The following is an 11,701-nucleotide window of genomic DNA, read 5'->3' as shown; positions in this document are numbered from 1 at the left end:
TAACTTCACAAAAAAAAAAAAAAAAAGTATGAAGCCGGATTTTTAGAAGAAAAAAGGATACAGTTCTCTTCTCCAGTGCGGTTCCTGGGTGGTCCAGGCATGTTTAGCAGGACCAGTTTAGCTTCTTGTGACTTCTTCACAATGACCTCGTTGAGCTTCTGCGCGTGGTGCATGCGTCTGACGTTGGACTGATTCCTATGGTATTAAAATACCACATTGCAAAAATTCTTTTTGTGAGTGTGAGGTTTCTTTAAATGAAAACATGTTTAGCATATTTACGCTTATCAGAGAGATGTGAAGCGCACATTTATATGTGATAATTAAGTGTGCCATCTTTTAAAATAATCAGAAGGTATCAAATGAAATAGCATTAGTGTTATCTTTAAAGTGTACTCACAGGTTCTCCCATTCCCTGAGGCATAAGCAAAAAGGAAAATAACAGTGAACAACACAACAGTGAACAGAGAAATACAGTAACAGCACAAACAAGTCTGCATCTCATTGACTTTTTTGATCAAAACTTCAAAGGTAGGGATATGAACCAATAATTTGGACAGCAATATGTTACGATTATTAATCAATGTCATTATTAATCAAACTCCATGCTGTTGTGAGCAAACACAGGAGAATACATCATTATCTTTCTCAATATGCTAACTGCTCATCACAATTTCAAAATAAAAGTTTAAACCCTCACTCTGAGTTTACACTTTTTAATGTCCACATATTCAAGAAATTACAGTGGCTGTAGCTTTTGTATCATAAAGAAGTGGCCAAATATTAAAGATTAAGTCGACATTTGAATTAAGTGTTGTTGAGTCAATATCAAACACAGATTAGATGAACCCTTTTAACAAGACTGTGATGATGCGTTTCATCTGTCATCATCATCATAAATCCATATTCCATATTCATATTTTGATTTTTTGAAATATATGTATATTTATAACACTACATTTTGTATTATATCACCTTTTCAACAAGTTACAAAAGACTAGTTAACGCTAATGCAAAGGTGTTTCTAATGCGCGTCTATGGGAGGGACGCTAAATTTTGACATTGCTCTCTCTTTTGACTGCCGATATCAGTCTCTCTCATTTTTTTCCTTTGATTAAAAGTCATGAAAATGCCCTCTGCGGTCATTTGTTATTATGTGGAATGTATGTTCGTTCTGTTGTTTATAATACATTACGTATTTTAATACTTCTGTTCAATAAAACCATATGAATACTTGCTTTTGATACTTTATTTGAACTAATTATTATTGCCTCACTGCTATTATATATGTATTTTAAGTCATTTTAAAGTCTATTGTTCACTTAAGTCTATTTTTATTACCTCAAAAATGAATTATTATCTGATTACTCTATCTATCATTAGAATAATCGACAGATTACCAAAATAATTGTTAGTGATAGACCTACACGCGTTAGACTAATATTTTAAGCTTTTGTGTCATGTATCACTGATTTTTTTTGGTGTCAAAAATTATTCACACTGTTTTTTTAAATCGAAAGTGAGTTAATCAACTGAAACAAAAGCAAATATTCCAATAAACCTAATAATGACGAAAGTATTTCTGTTTCAAAGTAGAGTTTAACTTACATTACTGATGTTTGCTGTGAATATGCAAGACAAAAACAGCTATATAATTAACTGTCATAAGGAAAAAAGTACATATGTTTTATGTATGTTTTTATTTACTTTTATTTTAAGAATATATATATATATATATATATGTGTGTATTTAAATATATTATTTAATTAATAAATATTTAAATTATTATACATTCCAGCTTAAACAGATAAACATGAATCATTACCTGGGTTCTACAATTCATTTCTGTATTTCTTTCTCCATTTCTAATTATTGTCTCTTTCTGTAGTATTATTATGTAAATACACATGCACATCTCTTATTTATATAGCTGTATATATAGAAAGTAATGCACAAATCTGTACATAAATTTTCTGTTCCAGATTCATACATTATTATTTTTTAGTTTTTATTTTATTTAAATGTTTTTCTCTGTTCTCATGTCAGATATGTATGTATGTATGTATGTACCAGAAGCACCTTAAAAAAACACAACAAATTCCTTGTGTGTTTGTGCACACTTGGCGAATAAAGCTAATTCTGATTCTGATTCTGATTTTTAGTATTTATAATAAAAATAATAATTTTCTTTCATTATGTCTTTCACTGTATACATCTAACTAATCAATGTATATGATCAATGAACAAAGCTAAGTGGGAATACCTAAATGTGACACTGAAAATTGCTCTTGCACATCTTTGTGGGACTGTAATGAAGTTTTGGTAAATTGAAGTGTCAATACATCTGAAGTGTCAACTGAAGTGTCAATACAGTGTTCCACAGTCAAATGTTCAATAAGCAAAATATCTTAATCAGCATTTCATTAATAGAATAATTCAATGATTAACTGAACATTTCCTTAATAACTTAAATCTCATTTTTGGGATAGTTCACCCAAAGGGATAGTTCACCCAAAAATGAAAATTCTGTCATTAATAACTCACCCTCATGATGTTCCAAACGTGTAAGAACTTTGTTCATCTTTGGAACACAAATTAAGAAATTTTTGATGAAATCTGAGAGCTTGACCCTGCATAGACAGCAACGCAACTGACATGTTCAAGGCCCAGAAAGGTAGTAAGGACATTGTTAAAATAGTCCATGTGACATCAGTGGTTCAACCTTAATTTTATGAAGCTACGAGAATACTTAACAAAACAATGACTTCATTCAACAGATTCTTCTCTTCCGTGTCAGTCTTCGATGTGTCTTTATGACAGTACCACGACGCATGCGTGTGCATTCCTCTGAAAGCAAACAAGGCACCTGGGAACATTTCAGTTGTGTTGCTGTCTATGCAGGGTCAGAAAGCTCTTGGATTTCATCAAAAACATCTTAATTTAAGTTCCCGAAGATGAACATCGCTCTTATGGGTTTAGAACGACATGAGGGTAAATAATTAATGACAGAATTTTCATTTTTGGGTGAACTATCCCTTTAAAGCTTTAGAGACCATCATTTTCTAACTTACGGTTTCATGTTGAACATATCCTTTATGCTTTCAGGGTTGGCCACTGCTGGGTTATTGGCCTTCTCAGTTTCGTCCGTCCAGGTCATCTGCATCTCCTCTCCGGGGCTCATGGCCGCTGGTGTGGGAGCGGTAGGGGAGGTGGGGCTAGTAGGGGTGGGGGTAGCATTTTTTCCCTGAATGAGCTGAACCTGTCGAGGACGGGAGAGACGGACAGACTAAGAGAAAGGTAAAAAGTGTGAAGGGTAGAGAGAGATAAAAAAATTAAAAAGTGAGAATTGTTGCTTTTCTAGTAACCTTCATTTTTTCAGAAGGATGAAGAAAAAAATAGGGGGAGAGATGTACTGCCAGGGTGTTAACAGGAAGAGAATGATTTTCCAGTAGATAATGACTGAGAGAAGAGAGAGAACAGTGAAAATAGAAAGTGATAAGGAGATGCTATCTTCATGGCTGATAGGTCTGCTACCATCCAATCGGTTAGAAGGAAGAAGGGCGTGATTAGCTCAAATGGGAAACAAGCACAAAGTCACACACTTGATGGATAACAGCACAGAGAACAAACTGAGAGACTGCAGCTACCTCCTCCTCAGGTTTCTCTTCGCCGCCTCCCACCGACTCCTCAGCGATACTCCTCTGGGGGTGCAAGTTTGAAGGGTTCTTTCGCCGTATAGAGCCACGGGACACGTCTGTGATGCTCTGAATCTGAAGAGACAACATCAGTGCTGTTAGACTGATTCAAACCGTCAGATTTTATCCTATTTATGTAACTACTAATTATGTATCTCTTCACGTAACAGTAAGTTATGGTTCTCTAATTTGATTGGCAAAGGAGCGTTTCTTCCTCATCTACATATACCTCATGTTTCTAGGATTCTAGGTCACAGGATCAATGTTTCTGGGTGAAGTTGTGACTTTAACAACATTCCTTTACCCTTGTAAAAATCAATGTATCTTTCATGGCTTATTGCTTTAACTAAATGTTGTTTGTTAGAATAAACCTTGTGTAAAAGAAGTGTGCTTACTTGTATTAAATGTGCACTTGTAGTGTACATCAATGAAAAGCCTTAGACTTTCTAAAGTAATAAAATTATTTCTTCTTTATGGCTTCTCTATAGCTTTTGTGAGAGCTCTGCTGACTTTGTCGTATTAGCTACTCAGCTTTAGCACATGCATGGGCTAAATGTATGTATGTATAACAACTCAAGCTAATTCTGTTTTCTATTAGAGTTTCTAAAGGTTTAATTGTGTTTTAAGACAATTTTGTTCCCCACCATACAAACAAGTGACTAAAAAACAGCAATGGTGAATAGGGGTTGAATAATTATGACATTGGTGTGTTATTAAAAAATCCTAGAACTCAAAATATTACATTATATATTGACATTATCACTTTTATGCCAGTAATCTGTTATAAATGCAATTTTTATAAAGATACATTTTGATATTTGTAAAGGACTGCAGTCCCTAGGGGGTTGAATACTTTCGATGGCAACTGTAAGTAGACTTTTAAGTGCATTTAATATAATGTCAGATCTAATAATGTAATAATCAAATGTCAAGTGTAATAATGTCAAATTAAAAGTGTTCATTTTAAGTTTTATGCTTTAAAGAAGTACACTTATTTTGATATGCTGACTAACATACAAAGCCACTTGATTATACTTTTATCTGTAGTTTGTTATCTGTTATCTGTAATATATTTTAAATGTACTAATTTCCAGCTTCATTACAAATGTATAATTAGAAATATACTAAAATCCATGACAAACATTAAATAATTTTAGTTATAACATAAAAGTAGATATTCTGAAGAATGTTGGTAACCAAACACTTTTGTTCTCCTCTGAATTTTGAAGTCAATGGCTACCAGAAACTATTTGGTTAACAACATTCTTCAAAATATCTTCTTTTTTGTTCTGCAGTACACACAATAGCTTGAGGGTGAGTAAATGATGACAATTTTAATTTTTGGTTTAACTATCCCTTTAAAAGTATATTATTTCCAAGTATTTGTTTTAAATAAGCTAGTGTCTTTGTTTTTTTAAAAGGCAAGATTTGTGGGAGCATCGATACCTCTCTCTCACGCTCGTTCTTGGTCAGGTGCATCTCCTTGAGGATCTGCGACCGCTGCTCCATCATCAGGGTCTTCTCATAGGTGTAGGCCGAGATGTCACTGTCATGCTTCAAGTAAATGGAAAAAAAAAGCGGGTTTGAACGATGGTTCTCAATATCTGTGTGCGCGTGAAGGCGGTGAGTGTTGGTTTCTTACCATTTCAACCACCTCCACCTCAGCATCAAATCGGAGATGATAGAGGAACATCATCAGGTCTTTCTTCATCTGAATGCTGTTGTCGTCCATCTGAGCCACAGTGAAGATGCGCATCTTGCACTTCCTCCACACCTACAGTTTAGAATAGTATGATAATCAAGTCAGTATTTTATATCTCATTTAAAGACGTGAAATGAATGTGATTTCAGTTTCAATAGCTAGTGAGGGCACCCACTAGGCCGCAACTAATTAAGAGAAATAAAACACTTTACGTAGACAGCAACTGTGCTAATCCTCAATTACTCAGTTAAATGCAGCACATAATAGACCAGAGCTAAGAAACACTATCTACCATCAATAATAAAACATTTGCTCCAACATTCTGATCACTCCACCAGCAGTACCTTGTGCTGGCGCAGAAGGAAGGGAAGGAGCATGAGCATGCCTCCATCATGGACAATCCACCACACGTCAATGTGGCCCTCAGTAAAACGCTCTCCATTTGACGGGTATGCAGAGATGTTCTTCGGCACCAGCAGGGCCAAGTGAGCTGCAGTGGTCTCTCTAACAACCTCTGTGGGGGAAAAAAACATATTATTAAACTCAAACACACTTGTTTGTGTGGTCATACAAAGGGCTACATAATTACACAATCTAATTGTGATTAAACATATAAATTAACTGGTTTTATTTAAATTAAAAAAATATATCAGGGACATTTTCCTCCTGAGGAGACAGTGCCTCTTCAAAATATTGAATGAAAAAAAAATTGTAGTGCAAAAAAACAACAACACCTATATTACAAAATATAACATTAAAAAGTGTATAAATCACTTGTTTTTATACACTGTCCAACAGCGACACCAGCAGATTAGTTACAGCGGGAGGCCGCATCTCTCTCGCCTCTCCTGAGTATATTGAGTTTTATCAGACCCCCTAAAGCAGGGGTCACCAGACCCGGTCCTGGAGGGCCGGTGTCCTTGCAGAGTTTAGCTCCAACCCTAATCAAACACACCTGAACCAGCTAATCAAGGTCTTACTAGGTATACTTTAAACTTCCAGGCAGGTGTGTTGAGGAAAGTTGGAGGTAAACTCTGCAGGACACCGGCCCTCCAGGAACAAGTTTGGTGACCCCAGCCCTAAAGCATGCCGTGAGTTTAGTGGGGAGAAACGTGAGACGATATGATTGGATATGACTGGTTATGTTCGGCTGGGATTGGTTCATGCAATAAATCCCCCCTCTTGTGTTTGCGAATCAGCCTGAATGAACAATATACTGGCGTTAATGGGAAGACTAATTAAAAAAAAGTAAGTAAACAACTCATACACTTAGATATAACCAATTTGTTATGTCAAAATAAGACTTAAAATGGCCTGAAAACATGATCTGTGGGATTTTTTAGCGAGTAATCAGCTTGGTGAAATTTGAAGTAAATCTCTGTGTCTGTCACTAATATTTACAGAGCTTTTGATGACTGATGATCCAAAAAATTCAAAAATAGTTAAATGTTAACTATTAAAAAGAATATCTGAACATAAGTTCACTAATAAAATATACTTTTTAAACAGTTACTGCCTTGAGTTATTATTTTGGAATAAAGGTAAAAGGCTTAAAAACACTAACTTGATGAGATTCATACTTGGCTTTAATAAACAGAATATAGATTACATTGTCAATACAAAAATATAAAATATTAAATAATGTTTATTTAACCAAGAAAATGTGAATGGGACATGAATTAGCATTATATATATATATATATATATATATATATATATATATACGACCCTGTTAAAGTCTTCCAAAGGGTAAATTTCAACATTTTTTGATAATAATTGACATAGAGAGTCCAGAGAATTGTACTGCAATCTTGGTTTACAAATGGTTTACAAAAGTAGGTTTTTGACATTTTCTCAATCATTTAACAAAAGATTTGATGGACAGCATTGATTCTAAAGGCAAAGTTATCCGAAATTAGGAGTTCTATCACATGCTATGAACATCGTGAGTATGTGTGAAAAACCATGCAACGAAATATCGTTTACGAAGAAAAATGCGATATTGGCCCCCAGTGGGCCCGACTATCATACCTTTCAGGCAGTGAGTCGAACAGGCTCACCGAGTTTCGTTCCGATCGGCCACCATTAACTTTGTCTAACAGGTGCTCAAACTTCGTCAGCCAATGGCAGCCATGTTTTTTGAGGCACACAAATGTCCCTGTAGACGCTTATGGCACTTCAGACCAAGAGTGTGCACAATAATTTTCATGTTGATAGGACAAATGGTTGCGCAATTAAAGCCATTTTTATGGTCTTTTACACCTCTTATAGCACCACTAAGTGGCAGAGTTTGGCGGAGATATCTCATTCCGTTCAGGAGTTATATATTTTTTTCTAAAAGTGTCCCGGCCCCTTTGCAACAGTGAGTCGAAAGTTAAACTTTTTTTTGTTTTATATAATTACTGATACTCACTCTTCAAATTCCGATTGGGCGAAAAACCTAGAATTAGTTTGCAAACATTCTGACAGGGTCACAATCAAATCTGATTCCAACAACATAAGACACTTGAGCCTACGACTGACGGTTTAGGAGTTATAAGCAATTTTGTACATTTGATTGCTGTAGCGCCCCCATTAGGCCGATTGGGGCAAGCCTTGGTCACATTGTAGGCAGTGTGAGTACTACCATCCCTCCAAGTTTCAAGTCTCTACGACTTACGGTTTGGTCTGCACGATCAGTTTTACACTGAGATCGCTGATCTGTGACCATTCTAACAATTACAATAGGGTTTTCAGTGCTATGCGGTTGAACCCCTAAAAATGCTTTTATAAGACACCACTGATATATCAACTGAAATACATTTATTTACATCAGCAACATGTTATTTTGAATAAGTCTGCACCCGTAGTCATACACAAATATGTAGTTAATGATTATCTATGTTAGATATCTATGCTGTCTTTATCATTGCTCATAACCAGCAGTTCACAATCTTTTGTGTGAGCATAGCTTTACTACATGATAACATAGGATTATCAAGCAGTAAAGCTACGCTGACACAAAAATCATGAAAACATGGGTAAAAAGTTCATCGACTATCTTTTATCTTTGCCACATTTTCCAAACTAACCACCAATGCCACTCCATGTCCAGCCTTTTGTCTTACCAATGAAGTTCCTGCAACGGTGGTGCTCCTCAGCCTGTTTCCAGTTCTTGGGAAAGCTGACCAGAACAGAATTGTGACGGAGGCCACCTAGACCTCCAGCCTGGATCAGGTGTGAGGTGGCGTCCCGCAGGTTAGAAGAGATTACAACCTGACTGAATCCTTTCACCTTCTCAACCTCCATCAGCTTCCTTAGGGACTGAGAGAGATGGAGCTTATTAGAGTCTCATTTCTTCAGGAGCTCAGCTTTGATCCTATGTGTGTGTGTGTGTGCGTGTGCGTACTTGGTCTGCTTTCTGCGCCTGTGGTTGGTTGTTTAAGTAGGTGCCCTCCACACAGGCTCCCACGATGGTCAAGCCTTTGCCTGCTTTCAGCTGACTGGTCAAGGACAGCAGTCGAGGCTGCTCTACGTTCTGCTCCCCATCCAAACCCATAAGCACCATAAGCTGGGGCCTGGAAGATTGAGAACATTTTAATAATGCTAAATACATTCTCAGTATTTTGGAGGAATGAGGTGACAGCCATAAACTGCATGTAGGGCTGCTTGCTTGTTGTGTGAAGAGGCATATTACTGATAATTCACTAACCTCCAGTTTTTGGTGTGAGGAGGACCTTCCTCCAGCCTCATCAGAGCATAGCGGGCGGCACTCAGAGAAATACCACGAATCCCATCACCCCACTCTTTCTCTGCCCTACAAAGAAGGGTAACACAACATTTGGTCATTTAGTTTTGCTTGGATCAGGGGCTTCAAACTAAGCTCTTAAATTATAACTTTTAGATATTACAAATGTTAACACAAAAGTAATTTGTCTACTGTGCTCTTTTTAAATGCTGCTTTTTGTCTTTGTAAATGTGGGGCCGGTCAAAAATCAACCTGACTTCAATATATGGTTAGCACATCTCTACAATATCACTTTTGAGCATTTTACCATTTCTTTTGAGTAAAACTATGGTCATATCATATACAAACAGAAACTTTAAGGTCTTCACAGCAACCTGTCAAAACATAAGTTTGGTTTAACTTGAAGAACCTTGACAGAAATATTACTCAGTGCAATGATAGTACTACTACTAATAATTTAATTATTATTAAACATTATTTTTAAAGGAATATTTACCTGAAAAATGATTTACCATAATTGATTAAGCAGAAACATGTTAATACACAATACAGTATTTCTGGAAAAATACTGGTAAAAAATAAATGGTAAACAGAATTTGGTTAAAAAAATAATAATAATAATTTGAGAAAAAAAAGTTGTATGATTCAATTAAAAAAAAAGTTTTTTTGATGAATACAATTTAATTTAACTATTAAAACAGAGTCTAAAAAATAGAAGAAAAAATTATTATGGAAAAAATGGAATTTGTAACAAAATAAAATGGAATTTGGGAAAAATTAAAATGGATTTCATAGGGCCCTTATTTCGTTCTACTGACATCAGTTTTTTTTTTAACAATAAATAATTAAATAAATAAAGGTTTATACATTTAACATATTAGCATATTGAAAGATGCTGTCAACCCAATCAAAGCCTGCACATTCAAAAGCTTTTTTTTAATTATTTAATTATTTTATTTTATTGAATTATTTTTACAGTAAGGATGCATTAAATTGCTCTTAAGTGACAAAGTTATTCATAATGGTACAAAATATTTATATTCATTAAAGAATTCTGAAAAAATGGTTTTCACAAAAATATTAAGCAGCACCACTGTGATAATAATAATAAATGTTCCTTGACCACCAACAACACTGATTTCTATAAAATCATGTGACACTGAAGATCAGCTTTGCATCACAGGAATACATTAAAATTATATTTTATTTTATATTAGAATAGAAACAGCTATTTTACATAGTACTTACTAAAATATTACTGTTTTTATTGTGTTTTTAATTAATTAAATACAGCCTTGATGAACATAAAAGCATTAAAACAAAATCTTAATGACAACAAACTTTTGACATTTTAATAATTTACTTTGGTTTTTAATACACTATAATAGAGAATATAAAATCAAATAACTGAATCCTAGAAATATGTTGTCTTTATAATACCATGCTTATTTTTTGTTCAAACTACACTAATGGGTCTTTGTACATGAAAACAAATTTCTTTCTTTATATTTCAGGAAGAGGGTCCTGATCTTTCATCAGTATCTTCGACTAACAATCATCTAAAACTACAGTACTATGAATTACTCAGCTGCATTCATCAGACATTTAAATAAGTCCTCTGGCAAAAAACCTAAAAGCTGTACAAACAATAATGCCTTTTTTTTGCCAAGAGTGAGATTGATCTAGTTAGTGTGAAACTCATTAGGTTTTTCCTTTTTTGTTTAGTCGCCCCCTCCTGAGGCTCATTTAGGTTTGCTTACCCGCAGAATTCGATGTACTTATAGATGCAGCCGGCAATTCCCATGGCAACAATGGCGTAGTACCAAGAGCAGAGGAACATCAGAGTAAGACACAAGCTCATGCCCAGGAGTGACAAAGCCCTGGAAGGAGATCACAGTCCAGCTCATGCTTATTTGTCCAGTTAAACAACTGCTGTGATTCTACTGTCAGATGTGTTTATAGTATTTACGATAACCATCACAGGTGACTATAATCTTAGCGGTGGAAGAAGGACTTTATGGAATTATGTGGTGTGATGTCTCTTTGCCTTCGCTTTAAAGGGATAGTTCACCCATTACTCAATAATTACTCACCCTCAGGTCATTTCAAACCCGTAAGACCTTTGTTCATCTTCAGAACACAGATTAAGAGATAAACTCTTGGATGTCATCAAAAATATCTTCATTGGTGTGTTATTTGTGTTAAAACGACAATTAATGACAGATTTTTTATTTTTGGGTGAACTGTCCCTTTCAGTTATGAAAAAGGTTATGAAAAACTATCAACTTTCATCTCCTCAAACCAGTAATTTTGTGAAAAAACACACTTTCTGCTGGTGATGCAACCCTAATGGAGCAGGTGTTTGCATGTGTTTGTACCAGTGGTAAAATTTAAAGCGGGGTCTCCAGTTCGGGGTCCTGAGGAGCGTCTGTAGCGCACAGGCCAGGTTTACAAACATGTAGCACATGAGGAAGAACCTGTAGGGGAAAACAGAGCATAAAATAACTATTTATGTATTTATGTACGCATATATGTATTTATTTTAGTGGTGTCAAAATGAGTGTGTTAAGACTTTTTTT

General features: G+C 35.2%; 1 protein-coding gene across 1 annotated transcript in view; it reads right to left on the bottom strand.

The window, feature by feature from the left end:
- The window catches only part of slc12a5b (solute carrier family 12 member 5b), a 75,008-nt gene that overhangs the window by 8,267 nt on the left and 55,040 nt on the right, over positions 1-11,701 (bottom strand). Inside the window, exons 14-25 of the mRNA XM_051118158.1 lie at positions 11,501-11,599; positions 10,883-11,002; positions 9,087-9,191; positions 8,784-8,952; positions 8,503-8,698; positions 5,740-5,909; positions 5,336-5,467; positions 5,140-5,247; positions 3,646-3,768; positions 3,070-3,257; positions 398-412; positions 62-195 (exon numbers count right to left, since the gene is read on the bottom strand). Of these exons, the coding sequence (XP_050974115.1) occupies positions 62-195; positions 398-412; positions 3,070-3,257; positions 3,646-3,768; positions 5,140-5,247; positions 5,336-5,467; positions 5,740-5,909; positions 8,503-8,698; positions 8,784-8,952; positions 9,087-9,191; positions 10,883-11,002; positions 11,501-11,599 (1,559 nt within the window). The remainder of the gene's footprint in view (positions 1-61; positions 196-397; positions 413-3,069; positions 3,258-3,645; positions 3,769-5,139; positions 5,248-5,335; positions 5,468-5,739; positions 5,910-8,502; positions 8,699-8,783; positions 8,953-9,086; positions 9,192-10,882; positions 11,003-11,500; positions 11,600-11,701) is intronic.

This window comes from Labeo rohita, chromosome 8 (assembly GCF_022985175.1).
Source record: "Labeo rohita strain BAU-BD-2019 chromosome 8, IGBB_LRoh.1.0, whole genome shotgun sequence".
Lineage (NCBI taxonomy): Eukaryota > Metazoa > Chordata > Actinopteri > Cypriniformes > Cyprinidae > Labeo > Labeo rohita.
The sequence above is the reverse complement of the archived record's forward strand: the minus strand, read 5'-3'. Positions and strand labels throughout refer to the sequence as shown.